This window comes from Schistocerca piceifrons, chromosome 5 (assembly GCF_021461385.2).
Source record: "Schistocerca piceifrons isolate TAMUIC-IGC-003096 chromosome 5, iqSchPice1.1, whole genome shotgun sequence".
Classification (NCBI taxonomy): Eukaryota; Metazoa; Arthropoda; class Insecta; order Orthoptera; family Acrididae; genus Schistocerca; species Schistocerca piceifrons.
The window spans coordinates 374,497,041-374,515,228 of NC_060142.1; the positions used below are offsets into that span (position 1 = coordinate 374,497,041).

General features: G+C 38.5%; 1 protein-coding gene across 1 annotated transcript in view; it reads right to left on the minus strand.

Annotated features, from left to right (window-relative positions):
• LOC124799311 (Down syndrome cell adhesion molecule-like protein Dscam2) overlaps positions 1-18,188 on the minus strand; it is a 250,854-nt gene that overhangs the window by 27,126 nt on the left and 205,540 nt on the right. The window contains exon 19 of the mRNA XM_047262898.1: positions 12,046-12,154. Within this exon, the coding sequence (XP_047118854.1) occupies positions 12,046-12,154 (109 nt within the window). The remainder of the gene's footprint in view (positions 1-12,045; positions 12,155-18,188) is intronic.

The window sequence follows — 18,188 nt, forward strand, 5'->3', positions numbered from 1 at the left end:
GCTTGCCTTAAATTGGACAGACGGTGTGAAAGGACAATTTAAGATAGTTAATGGATTACTTTGCAAGAAAAACTTTCCTCCATTTAGAAATAGGTGGCTACAAGTGATTCCTAAACACATGCGCTTAGATGTTCTACAGAAATTCCATGACACACCTGAGGCCAGACATTTATGATTTATTAAGACATATGATAGGATCTGCAAGAGATTTTTCTGGCCGGGTTTATTTAGGAGTGTCTGTCACTATGTGTCACACTGTCAAGAGTGCCAGAGGAGAAAGGCAGCTCCTCAGAAATGACCTGGCCGACTCAAACCAATTCCACCAGCTGAAACACCTTTCCAGTGTGCTGGTATGGACCTTACAGAAGCCGTGAAAACAGCCGAAGCATTCAACGTAGCCAAATTCATCGTAGAAGACATTGTATTAAAACACAGTGCCCCAAGGTTGTTAATTATGGATCAAGGGAAAGTTTTTCAATCGAATCTTGTGACAGAGATAAACCGTCGGTTTCAACATTACTCATCACATGACGACTGCCTACCATCCGCAAGCTAACAGGCTTACTGAATGCCTTAATAAGACCTTGGCCAACATGCTATCAATGTTTATCAATGTTGAGTAGAGCAGCTGGAATGAGGTGCTACCATTCGTGACGTTTGCCTACATCACCGCCAAACAAGACACCACAGGATTTACGCCATTTTTCTTGATGCATGGGCATGAGGCGACGACAACAATGGACACTGTGTTTCTGTTACATCCTGATGACATGGACGATGACTACATCGGCCAGATGTTAACCAGAGCTAAGGAAGCTTGACAGTTAGCCTGACTCCGCACGCTGCAGGCTCAAGAAAATGATCGCCGAAGGTATGATGTGAGCCACTTCACTATTGCCTACCTTCACTCCTGTTCGGAAGGTTGGTCTCTCTGAGAAGCTCCTCAGGTGCTACTTTGGACCTTACAAGGTTGCAAGAGAGTTGTGTGATGTTACGTATGAAGTTGAAGATTTTGACCGTGACACAAATTGACAAAAGATCAAAGATATGGTCCATGTCCTTTGAATGAAGCCCTATAAGGATCCTGCAGCCCAGGGTAAATTTGAAGCTCCACTGACAGGCAATAAGCGGAAAGGTAATGAAGAGCGTCGTGGCAAGGGAAGTTCTAAGAAGATCACTGCCAGGGCGAACATCAGTCATCGGGAGTCGGATTATGCAGGACCGATGACTCGTTCCCGCAATAGGAGGATGTAACACCAAGATGCTGCTCTCTTAAGGAGGGAGCAATTTTGCAGAAGAAGCTGACAAGGGAACCTCCCCATCGCACCCCCCTCAGGTTTAGTTATAAGTTAGCACAGTGGATAGGCCTTGAAAAACTGAACACAGATCAATCAAGAAAACAGGAAGAAGTTGTGTGGAACTATGAAAAATAATAAGCAAAATATACAAACTGAATAGTCCATGCGCAAGATAGGCAACATCAAGGATAATGTAGGATCAAGTGCACTGTGGTCCCGTGGTTAGCGTGATCAGCTGCGTAATGAGAGGTCCTGGGTTCAAGTCTTGCCTGGAGAGAAAAATTTACTTTCATTTTTTTCACAAAGTTATGATCTGTCTGTTCGTTCATTGACGTCTGTTCACTGTAACAAGTTTAGTGTATGTGTTTTGCGACTGCACCGCAAAACCGTGCGATTAGTAGATGAAAGGACATGCCTCTCCAATGGGAACCGAAAACATTTGATTGCAAGCCCATAGGTCAACCGATTCCTCCACAGGAAAACAGGTCTGATATATTCTATACGACACTGGTGGCGGCATGTGCGTCACATGACAGGAATATGTTGTCGACCCATCTAACTTGTACACTTGGCGAATGGGTAAAAAGATTCTTCTACCTTGCCCGATTTAGGTTTTCTTGTGGATGTGATAATCACTCCCAAAAAAGTGATGACGGACAGATAATAATTGTCTGAAAATAAAAAATTAAACTTTTCACTCGAGGGAAGACTTGAACCTTTCGTTCTGCAGTTGCTCACGCTTACCACGAGACCACAGCGCTCCTGAGCTCACATTGTCCTCGATATTGTCTATCTTCCGCATGGACTACTCAGTTTGTATATTTTGCTTATTTTTTTCATAGTTCCACATAACTTCTTACTGTTTTCTCGATTGATCTGTGTTCAGTTTTTCAAGGCCTATCCACTGTGCCTTCTTGTAACTAAATCTTAGGGGGTGTGATGGGGAGGTTCTCTTGCGAGTAGCGCAGTCACTGTAGTGTAGTGGTTATGATACTAGATTGTTGCATGGAGGGTCATGAGTTCAAAACTCACCTGAACTGAGAAATTTTAATTTCTATATTCTTTTCAAATACATTCTAGAAGTATCCACAAATGGCAAGAATCATTGTACTGGAATGTTCTGTAGCTGTATATATACCGAATGTGTTCTGGCCAGAGGCAGTTCGCTCCACGCTCTTGTATGTATAAGTGGTGAATAAACCTTCGTTAAGTGAAGTTAGTATTCATCATTCATCTGCTTACACCTTCCTTCACTCAATAATGTCTTATGGAATATTTTTGTGGGGTAACTCACCTCTTAAACATAAAGTATTGATTGCACAAAAGAGAGCAGTGAGAATAATTAATGGTGTTCACCCATCATATATGCACCTATTCAAGGAGTTAGGTATTTTAACTGCACCATCAGAGTACATATATTCGCTAATGAAATTTGTTATAAATAATCCATCTCAATTTGTGAAGAACAGTGATGTTCATATGTACAACACTAGAGGGAAAAATGACCTTTCCTATCTGCTACTGAAGCTGTCAGTTGCTCAAAAAGTAGTACATCATTCAGCAACAAAAATCTTTGATCATTTGCCCAACATAAAGTGTCTGGCAGGTAGCAGATCAAGTTTTAAATCTAACTTAAAATCATTTCTTTTGGACAACTCCATCCATTCCATAGATGAATTTCTGTTTCAGAACTGGTAAAATAATAATAATAATAATAATAATAATAATAATGTTGTACCTCTAAATGTAGTTGCATGTGTAGAACTAAAAATTTCAGTAATATTAATATTAGCACTATTCATGTGTTTCATATATATCCTGTAATCTGACTTGTTCCACATCATATCGATAAAATAATCATGAAAATGGTCTATGGAACATGACATAACTAAACTAATGTGGTAAGTACACTGTATGGATAGGAAGTGACATATCTATGTGGAGGAAATACAGACATAAGAGACTAGTGTTTACACATTTCCCTTATGCACAGATTGGGAGATCAACAAGGAGTTACAGTCTTCAACTTTTATATCTTCTTTCACATTAGTGGTCAAACTTACAGCATGGAAAGCTACTGTCATGTCATAAACACCCTGAAGTGGCCGTATGCAGAGTCGCAAAGGGGTGGGGGGAACTTGATTTTCTGCAGCAGTATGTACTCTACTTACAAACGGACTGCCACTGCAACCAGAATGCAAATATCCATCTGTGATAAAAGAGCAGTGTTGCAAAATTGTATTCAGGTAGAGCAAGAAGATCGGTGAACTGTAGGTGCTCTATGTTGCACTGGAAAATCTCATTAATGTGTTGTTGAAGAATGGGAAATTGTCCTCTGAAATAAAAAGAGATTTTAGACCACCACATAAAGGTCACAGTGATGTACAGCCATTTGTGAAATGTGAGGTTCTTTGAAGATGTTATGGGTAAGATCTCAAGGAAACAGAATATTGTAAAAACATACAGGCACACCTAAGGTTGAGCACAGATGCTCAAAAACTGCTGAAAAAAGTAGGAATTTACAGGATATGCTGTACTTGTGGAGACATGTGTGGGTACTCCAAAAGGACAGTGGAAAAGTGACTAGAAAGACATAAGGATAATTGTAAAAGGGAAAAAAAATCAGGGAGGAGATTGTAAAATGGAACGGTATTTGGATTGCGGAGTTAGGGATGATACGTATCAGTCTTCCATCATGGGGCAAAAGTAATAGTGGATAACATAACCAACAATGGCTAATTGGATTTAACTTGTAAGTATCAAGTCAGTGTGTGAATTTGACCATCCTAGAAGCTACAACACACCTTGACCTTGTCCAGCACATAGATATACAAAACAAAGTGTTTCTTCAAAAAAAACCATTAGACCAAGGCACAACAGACTGTAGCATTTCAAATAGTGTGAATATTCTTACTGTTCAATTGAGATGAATAACCATTTTATTTAATTTAGGTATGCTGTCACAGGACATAGTTCTATAAAACATTGTAAACCTCACTGGAAAAAAAGAATAAAAAAAAGAAGTACGAGTGGTCTCAGGTCTCATCAAGAGGTGTTTCAGAAACTGCAAAATGAACTAAAATTAACACCTTGTCAAGCAACATGTCAACCAGATCAGTGCCTGATCTTAGCAACTGACGCTTTTGAGCATGGAATCATGGCAGTCTTTCTTCACATACGTTTCCAGAAGGTCCTGAGAAGCTTTTGTGTTTTGTATCAATAACCTTGTCACCAACATGTGAGCAGTACTATCAGATTGGAAAGGGAGTTCTGGACATTATTTTTGGTCTGCAGAAATTTAAAATCTTTTTATATGACTACAAATTTCGCTTAATTACTAACAACACATCTTGACTTTGCCTTTTTGGGCCAAATTCTAAGCTGCCCAATGGTACTGCGGAGTGGCACCAGTGCTGAGCTTCATTAAGTTTTTAGTGTTCTGTTCATCTATTTATTTAGTACCATCCATCACTAAAACAGTTAAATGCAGATTACAGAATCTGGACTGTGTATATGACCTGATTCAGCATTTGACAGACAGGAAAACTATATGCTTACAAATATACCAAAACATCATGCAATCCTCAAGAGGTCTCCACCATGTCTTGTGACATAGCAACATCAGTGAGGCAAGATCCTGCTCTCAGCAAAGCTCTACATTAAAGGCGATAAGAATGGTCAGGCATGAAATCAACAGAACATCTGGATCTATTTAATAAAACAACATCATTTGCAAGCTTTCAAAGGCTTAGACATATTTTTCTGATAATTTCAAACATCTTGCACTGATTTGCATTTACAGATTCGTGGTATCCTCCATCGGTAATGCTGGAATTCAGTATGGTGTTGGCCCACCCTTAGCCTTGATGACAGCCTCCACTCTTGCAGTCATATGTTAAATCAGGTGCTGGAAGGTTTCTTGGGGAATGGGAGCCCATTCTTCATAGAGTGCTGCACTGAGGAGAGGTATCGATGTCAGGTGGTGAGGCCTGGCATGAAGTCAGCATTCCAAAACATCCCAAAGATGTTCTGTAGGATTCAGGTCAGGATTCTGTGCAGGCCAGTCCATTACAAGGATGTTATTGTCATGAAATCACTGTCAGCAATCTTCTGCTGAATCCACGCTGGTACAAGGCATGGGTCATACCATTGCCAAATGCCAGGAGCAGACAGCTGAAACCTGTGGTGTTGGTTTGAGGACCGTTCAGAGAGTATCCAGCAAAGTTAAGACATCAATGCAAGCCTGCGGCTCAGCTGTTTTCAAATCACCAGGGAAGCAACACAACCACAAAAAAGAAGTGTGTGAGCTTGACGATTTTGTATAAAACGTTTTGCGGCACATAGTGTTCAGCACGGTGTTCCATATTACCCTCCTGAAGCCTCCGATTCCATATTCTGCTAACAGTCATTGGATCTCGACCAACGCGAGCAGCTTTCTTTTACGCTATATAATGTTAACATTATATCCAAAGAAACCATTTCCTCTGTCTTGAAATTTAAACCACTGTTCCTAAACATACTCATAAGAAATATATTATTTTTGAGAAAACAAGAGGAGTGTTTTTGAGAACTTCTAGAATATTTTTTCTTTGAGTTTGAGTGAAATCAAGCAAATATTACAACATTATTGTGTTCCACATAAACCAAGACGTTTGCTATGAATTAAGTTGCAGTTTTGTAGTATAAGTAGTTTTGAAGTTACATTTTTGTTTCATGGCATTCTCAGAAAAATGAGTATCCTTGTCAGACTATGAAATTTTGTAATCCTTATTTACTCCTTTGGTACATATGATAAACAGAAAATAATAAATATCTGAGTCTATGAATTCCGAACCTCTGATTGATTTGAGATCCAGTAAAAGATTTTGAGCACTTATTTTGTATTTATGATGATTTTCTTTTTTTCCAGTAGGTCACTATTTGACTCAACAAATTTCACAAGTTTTGTGACACCATTCATAACTTTGAGCCTTACTTAAGGCAAATGTAGTGACCCATGTAGATTCAGACATAATTTCAAGACACTTAATTCAAGTTTCTTCCTCTGATACATTAGTACTGCAGCCATTGGCTGTAAAACTTTAAATATGTATTATTTAGTATGACTATATGCCAAGTGTTTGCATGACATGATGCATGAATTTTTGTGTTGGTTAGTAAATTTCAATGAAAATTAACCACTTGTCTTACATTGTAATTTATGTGCTTCTTATTCCCCCCCCCCCCCTCCTCCCCCTTCCCCCCCCCCTTTTCAAGTTTCTGTTTGGTATAGATGTGACACTCTCCTATGGATCAAACAAACCTGTGACAATTCATACTACCCTTCTCTGTATATGTTGAATATCCTATTCAAACAATGGAAACTCCAGATAGGAATATCAACTGCACAGGAAAAGACAGATTGCTACTTACTATAAAGGAGACACATTAAGTTACAGACAGGCACAATTGAAAGACACTTACATAAAACTTTTGTCACAGCCTTCATCAGCAAAAGAGAGAGAGAGAGACACACACACCATTCATACACACAAAAAGCACACCTCCTGCATACATGACCACCAACTCTGGTCTGAGATGCTGGAGTTGGCAGTCATGTGTGCATAAGGTGTGCTTGCTTGTGTGTATGAATGGTGTGTGTGTCCCTCTTTTCCTGATGAAGGGTGTGGCCGAAAGCTGTATGTTAGTGTCTTTTAATTGTGCCTGTCTGCAACCTGACATGTCTTCTTTATGGTCAGTAGCAATCTTTCTTTTCGTGCATTGTCAATATCCTATTTGGTATGGGTTCCACACACTTGAGAAATATTCTACAACTGATCACACAAGTGATTTTTAAGCAAGTTCCTTTGTTGACTGACAGCATTTCCCTGGTATTCTACCAATAAATAATATTCAGGCAACATGGCATTACAACTGATCTTCCAACTGTTCTACAGTAAGATTTTGTGAAATTTATAACCTGCTTCTTAAACTGTCATGGAGGGTATTTTAATGTTTTCCCAGGATGACTGGCTCATTCAGATTGTTTAGAAATGATCACAAGCCCCACATCCTTGACCTGTTGTTTTATATTTCTAATTGTTAAACAATGTGATTATTTTTATCATAGTCATCATCTTTACAGCTTCACAATTTCATTGTGATATGCGAGGTGTATGTATCAGTTGGGGAAGACTTATGTAATTTCTTTTCAAGACATTTTGTGATGTCAGCTCAGAAGATTGTGTCCTTTGAGACTCTTAAGATACAGTACTGATGCCCATGCACCCTCAGTAAAGTATGGAAAGCCAATAGGGAGCAGTGTTATCAAAATACCATACTTCATTTCAGCATAGTTTATTGCCTTGTAAATCCTAATAGTGGACCGTAGTTCATATGCTGGTGTACCACTAACAACCACCACCACCACCACCAACACAACAACAACAACAACAACAACAACAGGATTATCACTCTTATTATTATTATTATTATTATTATTACTGTTACTGTTACTGTGAGATAGGGGCAGGCCTGTTTTAAGGCTCAAGCAACACAAGCGGCCACTTAGTGCACAAGGCTGAAAGATGTGCCTCGTTCAAAATTTGTGTACTGAATGTATCATGATTATCAGTGAGAACTGACAAGGGTGGAAGTCTACAACAGAAGAATGAAAAATGTTCCAATAAACATGGGCTTGCAAACAAACCATTTGAGAGATAATAGTGAATGTGTGGTTATGAGCCGCCACTAATTTCAGTATTAAGTGTTGTCCTAGTTGGTAAAATATATTTGAAATGTAATCTTCTGATTAAGTTCTCATCTAATTGGGCTCACATTTCATCCAGAGGCTGCATTACCTCATGCAACAAAGAGGAAAAATTAGATTATATTTTTAAGCAGGTCTCCTGGGCCAGATTATATACCAATTAGGTTCTTTTTTGGAATATCTTCAAAACTGCTTTGCACATTGGATCAAAAAAAGTTATAATTTCAATTTGTTTATCTCGGAGGGAGACATCCAAAGATACCACACTTGACCTGCCACCCCACCCTCTTTGTGGGCAGCAGGGTGGGGGGGGGGGGCAGCAGGGGGGGGGGGGCAGCAGGGAGGGGGGGGGGGGAGCAAGGCAACTTCTCAGTCTTCCATGGGGACCACCATTTTTTATTGCAGATTACAATTCTACAGCAGAATCTACATACATTTTGTCTGAAGCATTTTCTTCATTTCACCATAGATGGCACTGTAACCGGAGGAATAGAAATGGGTACACAATCATAATTTGACATGCTACTCAATGGACCTTGAATATCCAGTGGCATGTTGGACCGTCTCCTTGCTGTGAGGGTAGGACAGGCCAGTGTATCATAACTTCTAATTGGAAACCCCATTCCCAACATTACATTCCTCTAACTTAATGAGCAGGGGACTACTTGACCCACCACTGTGGCTGTGTAGCAAACAATGACGATCACAGTAGGCAGTACACTGTGACCGGAGCTCACATATCATGCAGATGTAGAACAGATAACGGCTCTAAACATTACAGTAGTTGTGCAGTGTTTATTGTCCACAGACCTACCTATCATTTGGATAACAGACATGCAAGTCGACGATGAATATTGCAACCACAGATGGAACAAAGGAAATGATCCTATATATGAAGAAGGTGGGAGAAATGTTGAGGCTGCTGTTGCCTTGTATGCCGAGCATTTTCTAGAGAAAGCTTGCTCTCATTCGTTCTTTTACAAGGTTGTGAATGCCTTTATGTCTGGTGGCAGCATATAGACTGACAAAAGGAAACAAAGCAGACATTTTACAGAAGAAGCTAATGAAATAGCTGTACTAGTGGCAATGCACCACAACTCACAGATAAACACCTGGTAGTTACTCCACGATTCTGGTATGTCCATAGGTAATACTGACACAATACTGCAGTGTCATAAGTACAATCCATACCACATGTAACTGATTTCCATAACCAGGCAGTGCTTTGTGAATGGGCGTGTCAAGAAATGCAAACAACCCCCCAGTTCTTTGCTGAGGTACTATTTTCTGTTGAGCCTACATCCACAAACCACTGTAGTGCTAACCAGCATAACATGCATTACTGAAGTGTAGACAATCCCCACTGATTGCGGCAACTTGACCATCAACATACTTAGTTGATTAATGTATGGTGTGGCAACATGGGGAACAAACTCATTGGTTTGTATTTTATTTGAGTGGATGCAAATAGCAAATATTTTTGGAATATTTATTTATTTATTATATTTACACATCAAGTTCTGTAGGACCAAATTGAGGAGCAAATCTCCAAGGTCATGGAACGTGTCAGTACATGAACTTACAACATAAAAGTAGTAACAGATAAAAATAAAGGTTCATGAACCAGAAAAAAAGTCAGTCCATAAGTTTAAGTAAACGCTATCAGCAATACAATAAGAATCAGCTTAATTTTTCAAGGAACTCCCTGACAGAATAGAAGGAGTGACCCATGAGGAAACTCTTCAGTTTCGATTTGAAAGCGCGTGGATTACTGCTAAGATTTTTAAATTTGAGTGGCAGCTTATTGAAAATGGATGCAGCAGTATACTGCACACCTTTTTGCACAAGAGTTAAGGAAGTCTGATCCGAGTGAAAGCTGCTTATTCTTGGAAATAAACTAATATTCCTAACAAGAAACAACAATAAGGAATATACATATTGAGAGGCCAATGTCAAAATACCCAGACTCGTGAACAGAGGTTGACAAGAGGTTCGTGAACTGACACCACTTATTGCCTGAACCGCCCGTTTCTGAGCCAAAAATATCCTTCTAGAATGGGAAGAGTTACCCCAAAACGTAATACCATATGACATAAGTGAATGAAAATAAGCAAAGTAGACTAATTTATGTGTCGAAGTATCACTCACTTTTGATACCGTTCGAATAGTGAAAATGGCAGTATTAAGTCTTTGATAGGAACTATCGGTACTATAACAGGACGTTGCCCTGGATGTTTGACAATGTATGTGGTCAGCATGACAGTTGCCCAGCACATTATGCAATTGAAGTACATGTCATAAATTACAGTTGTATATACATTTCTATTCCTATAATTTCAGCACCATTGGTGGTGAAACGAAGATACTTCAGACAAAATGTATGTAGATTTTACCATAGGATAGTAATCTACAATACAAAACGGGAGTTTCCATTGCAGATTTCAAAGTTGCACCTACCACCCAATCACAGGGTTGGGTGGGGGGAGGGGGGTCAAATGTGGTATCGTTGGATGTCCCCCTCTGAGACAAACAAATTGGAACTATAACTTATTTTAATCCAATGTGTAGTTTTCAAGATAACCCGATGTCTTCAGTTAAAATGAACACCCTGTGTATTGTGTTTAAACATTATGAATTACCTCAAAAAGAATGGTCTATTAACACACAATCAACACAGATTTAGAAACCCTCGTTCTTGTGAAACACAACTATATCTTTACTCACACAAAATGTTGAGTGCTACTGACAAGGGATTTCAATTTGATTCCACATTTCTAGATTTCCAGAAGGCTTTTGACACTGTACCTCACAAGCAGTCTCAGTTATGCTATTGGTTTCATAATATCCTGTCTGAAACGTTACAGTTCATAGTAACTGATGGAAAGTCATCAAGTAAGATAGAAGTGATTTCTGACATTCTCCTAGGTAGTGTTATAGACTGTCTGTTCTTCCTTATCCACACAAATGATTTAGGAGAACATCTGAGCAGACATCTTAAGTTGTCTGCAGATGATGCTGTTGTTTATCATCTAGAAAAATCATCAGAAGATCAAAACAAATTGCAAAACAATTTAGAAAAGATATCTGTGTGGTGTGAAATTTGGCAATTGACCCTAAATAATGAAAAGTCTGAGGTCATCCACATGAGTGCTAAAAGGAATCTGTTAAACTTCAGTTATACAATAAATCAGTCAAATCTAAATGCCATAAATTCAACAAAATACCTAGGAATTACATTTACAAAAAACTTCAGTTCGAAGGAACACATAGAAAATGTTGTAATGAAGGTGAACCAAAGACTGCAATTTACTTGCAGAACACTTAGAAGGTGCAACAGACCCTCTAAAGAGACTGCCTACACTGCAGTTGTCCATCGTCTTTGGAGTACTGCTGTGCAGTGTGGAATCCTTACCAGATAGGATTGATAGAGTACATCAAGAAAGTTCAAAGAAGAGCAGCATGTTTTGTATTATTGAGAAATGGGAGAGAGTGTCACAGACATGCTACAGAATTTGGAGTGGACATCATTAAAACAAAGACGTTTCTCATTGTGGCAAGGTCTTCTCAAGAAATTTCAATCACCAACTTTCTCCTCTGAATGTGAAAATATGTTGTTGATGTCACCTTACATAGGGAGAAATGATCTTCATAAAAAAGTAAGGCAAATCAAAGGTCACACGGAAAGAAAGAGGTGTTTATTTTTTCCGTGTGCTGTTCGAGAGAGGAATAATAGAGAATTATTGTTAAGACACTTAAGCATGATTTGCAGGGTATCCATGCAGATACAAATGTAGATTATCCTATAAGAGCTGAGTCATATTAATAATTTTGTTATACGTGGTACTTGCTGCAGTTAACCTTACCCATCATCCAGATGTGTACCACTAACCAGATTGAGTCTGATAACCTCCATTTTCTAACTAAACACATACATAAAATATGAACTGTTTTACTTTCTTTACTCATGCATGCAAATATCGCAGCACCTACTTGCACTACCTGGAGGGCGCCCCTCTTCTTGCTACCATGCCACGTCTTGATCTGTGGCTCACTTCTGGTGATGCTTCTGTGGATTCTGTGCTTGAGTCAAGATCAAATGTAGACTCAGCTGAAACAGAAAAGTTTATATGGCTATTAGGTGTATTTAATTGTGGTTTTTCAAATACAATTTTTCTATTTTGTTCGTTACAGTACATTTACGTTGTTCCTTTTTTTAAAACTGAAGTAGGTATGAAATAAAGACTAGTAATTAAACTTATCCATTTTTTATTCCATTTGGTACCTTATCTGTTGTTAGTGATTGCACAAAATATTGAGAATGAAAACTGTATTTTAAAAAAATCATAGAAGAAATGAAGAGATGAACGACATTGACAGTTTTTGAGGCAAGTATGAATAAATTATATGCCTAAGAATAACTTGATAATACCAGGAATGGTGCATTGCCAAATGGGAAAATTATGGAAAGTAAAAAATTATTAATATTCTCTATGTTAGCTACAAATAAACAAATGAAAATGTAGATACGTATTCATGAAATCACAATTCACCCAGAAACTGTAATGAGTATAATGCCCAATTTATTCCGCAATTAGTTTTGGCAAACAAGCCATTTTCAAGTGATATGAAGCACCTTAGTATGTGTCATCATCTAAAGTGCAAAGTTCACGCAGGGTCATAAATTGTACAAAAACAGAGTGCTAGAATCACCATCAAGTGGAACGCATTAAGTGTCGTCACTTGCAGCGTTGTACAATGTTTGTGCAATTTATACTCCTGTGTACATTTATGAACTTGAATGAAGTGGAATATTTTGATACACTGTTGTCTGATTTCAGATTGTAACATACACCAAGGCATTTCAGAAGCATTCTATAATAGTTTATATGTCAAAACTATCAAAACTAATCATGGAATAGGTTGGTCCTCATATAAAATACATCGTGACTGTAATGTCAACAAGAATGAAAATATTAAAATGTGTCTGTGTAATTTCACTGATTTTCATTTAGTAACAAAAGAAACATACACATCAAGAAACTTGTAGCAACATTTCTATAAAAGAATTTACATTTTTTCAGTATTGTTACTCTACCTGAACCTTTGTTGGATTAAAATAGTGCTGTCATACTACTTTCTCCAAAAGTTTCTTTGTTTCATCTTCATTAGCTCATACACAAATAATACTTGGATCCTAAGAAACACAGTTTTATCAACATGATGTGACCCTCCTGTGCCAATGGTTAAGGAATAAGGTGGAATAAAAACAAATTAGTAGCATATTTTTGTACAAGTCATCAACAGGCAAGTATTTAGGAATTTTCAAATGCTTACGGTTCTTACTTTCATTTATTAACCATGGCTCACAGGTCCCACCAGGAAGAGAATCTAAAATATACCTTAATTAAAGTAAAACAACTGTGGAGATCAAGTTTGTTCTTGGTTCAGAAAAGGAACCCACTCACAATTTTATTATGTTGTGTAATACTAATCATGTATCAACTTGTTTGGCTGACACTGCTGTCGAACTTTTAAATTTATTATGTCGAGCCCTAGCCTGACTGTCATATAAATATAAACTCTCATACAAGGAACAAACAAAACTATATTACTTTGCACAGAAATGGGAACTATTAAGATGAAGCAGCCCAGAGAAGTTTTATGTGTAGAATCTTCTCTGAAATATAAGAATGAATCTATATGTGAGGTAGAAAGTGGAAACTGACCTCATGCCAGAGAAGTGAAATATTCAATAAAAGCAAAAATCTTTGATAAAGTCTAAAATATTCATTTTCATTTTTTTTTATTATTATAATTTATTTCATTCTGCACATGCTTGCATTGTTTTGGAAGTTCTTTGAACCAAACAGGAGCCAATAACAGCATTAAAAGCAACTGATGTCAGATTCTGAAAACAGATCTGTTGTCATTATGGGGAAATAACATTGGCCAACAAGAGGCTTCTTCCCAAAATCTCACAACAGTGTATATAATGCTTTACAAAACAGCATCTCCTAATTTTTAGAGGCATTTTAAGGAGCTCAGAGAAGCTTTGTATAAATGACAAACAATTTGTGATTACAGTACAGCCAAACAAGACAAGCAGCCCCTTTTTGTTTGAGAGTTATAAATGCCTACAGATGTTGCCAATTTGCACTTGGCCATAACATAGAATGAATGTAATAATATTCTGCCCCAAAAAAGCAGCACAATGTTGACTAATTTCTCTCAATTTGGGATCAAGTCACTTTGTTTTAAATTTAGGTATATTACAATGTGCTATAGTCTGAAGAGGCTAACAGCATAATATGGAATGGTAACTTACAAAACTCTGCGCCATTTGACAAAGGACATTTTAAGATAATTTATATGCAGAATTTGTCTCTTAAATAGTCCAATTTAACAATGGTAAAAAGTGAAGATTTAAAACACTTTACCTCAAAACACCTCTTTTCCATCACAAATATCCGAAATCCAAATTTTTCAACAAGAGGTCTGTTTTTTGCTTTGTATCACATATATTATTTAGTCTGTAATGAAGTAACTTGAAAGGAATATATCTCTGGAAACGGTAGATCACAAAATAAGAATAAGCATGTTACTAAGGAAATAAACCAGCACCTCTGGCAGCTGGTGCAAAAAATGTCTGGCTGTTATGATTTAAATAAACACACACACACAACACTGCATGTCATGACACTGCACCAGGAAAATGTGACTTGCGACACCAGTCCCACCGGGGAAAGTGGAGCACTGTCGAGGAAGTATGTTGGGAAATGTACACATTGTCCTGATCATGTGTTGAGTTCTGGAGGATGGTCTGAAGCAGATGGTGTAGGTGCTGGCACTATTGGTGGTTCTGATACTTGCAAAGAAATTTTTAGCTGTGGTATATCAGTTGGTAGTACTTCCTAGAAAACAGATGCAGGTTTGATATGGTCAATCAAGATGATAGAGAGCTTGCTGTTTACTACTATGTTGAGAGCATCTACTACTCATTGTAAGACTCTACATGGACCTAAGTGCAGTGGTTGAAGTGGGTGTTTGACTCCATCTGTATGAAGATGACATTTGTATGTAGAAGACATTTGCACATATCCCTAGGTCACTATGTACATAGTGGGAAGGTGAGTCATGTCCCAAAGCTTGGCAAGGGTGAATCTCTGACATATGTTCTCTCAATTAATGTACAAAATCAAAATGATTGTGGTTGGATAGCTCGGAGAACTGCGCATCTCCAACTCTCCAGGAAGTTGCAGAAAACTAGATTCGCTGATGTAAGTCAGACCTGTAAATGTTCCTTAGACCAAGTTAAACAATTGGTACAGCTGTGGTCCATGAGTGCATGGCACACAAGTGCTACCTTTAGAGAATGGTGCCAGCATTCTTTCATAATGATAACTCACTGGATGTAGCTTGTCATTTTGTTGTGAACAGTGCCACAGAATTTGTAGAGTTGAGCGAACATGTGTGATTCAAATTGGTGGCTGGAGTCTGTTGGGACATGTAGTGGGCAACCAAATTGAGAAATCCAGCTTGAAACAAAAGCAGAAGTGAAGGTTTCTTTGGAGAAGTTATCAACAGACACTGCCTCTGGCCAGCAAGTAAATCGATCTGCCATAGTTAGAATGTAATGTTATTCATTCAATGGCGGTAATGGGGCTAACACATCAACATGTACAAGAGTAAATCATGTAGTTGTTTCAGGAAAATCCTCTACTGGTGTGTGAATGTGGCAGGAAACTTTTCTTTGCTGGCACTTGACATACAAATGAGTGCATTCTCGGCTATCTTTTTAAATTCCAGGCAAACAAATCACTTAGAGTTAAGATGGAATGTTGGTCTGATGCCAGGATGACAAGGTGCGTCTTTGGGATGTAGTGGCAAGAGTGGACAAGGTTGAGAGGTCACAGTACAGTTTGATGTCTGCACCAGGAACATCAACTAATCGAAATTCCAATACCCTTGAGGGGGTTCTGGAGTTCTTGGTGCAATGCTTGTGTCTTGTCAAGTTGAGTGAAGTTGATGGTGCTTGATATATTGTCAACACTGGAAAGACAATCAGCTACTATGTTGTTGATTCCCAAAATGTGTTTGAAGTCCATGCTGAACTGTGCGATAAATACCAGTTGGATATGTTGGCAAGGCAAGCAATTGTTACTGGTACTGTTCAAGCACTGAGTGCCCTGTAGTCCCCACATGGACACCATGCGCCACCCTTCCTTGGCACAAGGTGCGAGGGGGATGACCATGGGCTACCAGACAGATGGGGAATTCCTTCCGTAAGCATGGTGTTAAATTCTGCCTTCGCAATGGCTAAGCAGATTGGAGCTAGAGGTCTAGGTCTACGGTTTTAATACAGTGTACTGTGTTGTCACATAAGCCTTTTGATACTCCAGTCAATCGTATCAAGGCTGGAAATTGCTGCAGTAGGTCTGCATACACTCCACTTGCACAATCTCAGCTGTGTGCATTGCTGGAATATGTCAGAATCCCGAAGCTGTCAGGCCTGTGATGACGTCGACAGTTGCCATGTTGGCCAGCATTACAGTAAAAAATCAACTCCAATGATGAGCCAAGTCACATTCTTGATTGTGAAATCCCACGCAAAGACACAGTGCAGGCCCATAACTATTGCTGTGTGCTGTACTTCTGTATAATAGAGTTATTTACTTCAGTAAGAGAGAACGAGGTTGATGGCCAGCTGCCATTCAGTAGAGTTCAAGGAAATAAGAGTCTGATCCAATATCCACTAAATATTTCTGGCCTGGCTTCCGATCTCTTAAAAAAGGCTGCTCTGCTAAAACTGTTTGAGATTCTGATCGGACCATTGTGTATAGTATGTGTAGTACTATCATTCAGAGCAAAGTAATTTACTATGAATAAAGGAAGAGTACAATTCAAACATATGCTTAAGGTTCATTAATACCCCGAAGGATCATAGCCTTAATTCCTGATTTCATTACTTAATTTATTCTTGTCTTACATGTCACTATTTCACTGAGTAATCTCTCATGCCACCTTAACAATCGTTTTTCACTTATGTAAGGGCATAATGCAAAGATGTGCAACGAAACCCCTGTGCAGACAAGCCATTTAACATGTTGTGCACATTCCCTCTGCTGAATTGCTAGCAGCAATAGTTACCTCAAACTGTAGGTAATGTTGCAATTGGGTATGCTCATTCTGGGTTGTAGTGTTTCCTTTCAACCCAATAAGTATTCCAGTATCAAGTGTCCCAGGAAATAGATAAGCCTATGAACAATCAATGTGGGGGTTGAGAGCTATAGGCACTACATAGCATTAATAATCTGGAAGTACATTCGTTGTGCATATGTAAACATTGACATAATGGTAGGCTGTAGTGTAAGATACTCTGTGGTATATGCCTAGTTCGTGCCACCACGTTTCATGCCATAGTCAGTCTGTTGCATGAATTTGGAATGCCGCTAGTCCGCGTGAGTTTCTCAAAGCTGGCATGTTCATGCTGCTGCCAGTCCACATGGCAGTTGTTGCAAGAAGCTGCTGACCACACCAGATCTGGCCAGCATCACCATCTGTTCCAAACTGTTTTCGTTTTGCCGTCATCACAGTGTCTGGATTGTCCCCTGCTCAATGTGTCACAGTAACATTGATGTTGCAGCATCACAGCAGCCCCAAGTTAAATACAAGCATCAGTTGCATTATAGATCTTGTGTTGCTTGTTATCAGCCATGGCTGATCAGTTTCATCTATTCTTCAACTCATAGAGTGAGGAACTAATGGGCAGAATAGAACCAAAATTTTATTATATAAAGTCTAAAATTGTTGATAGTATAAAGTCTGAAGCTGGGGATTTAAAAGATGAACTTGTTGATAAAATAGATGAAGTGTCTAGCAAATTTGATAATGTGCTATCAACATCTGATGAAGTGATAAAGGTGAATAGTTCTTTCGAGAAAATTCAGGAAAGTGGTCATGGGGAGGATAAATCAAATTGTGAGGAGGGTGAAGTCAGTGATGGGGAGTCAGAATCAGAAATTAATGAAAAAACAGATTAAGTCTGTGAAGAATTAGATCACATTGAGTACAAAATAATTGAATTTAGTGATAATGTTGAGGATGATATTAAAGTTATGAAACATTCTTCAGTGACAGAAGAT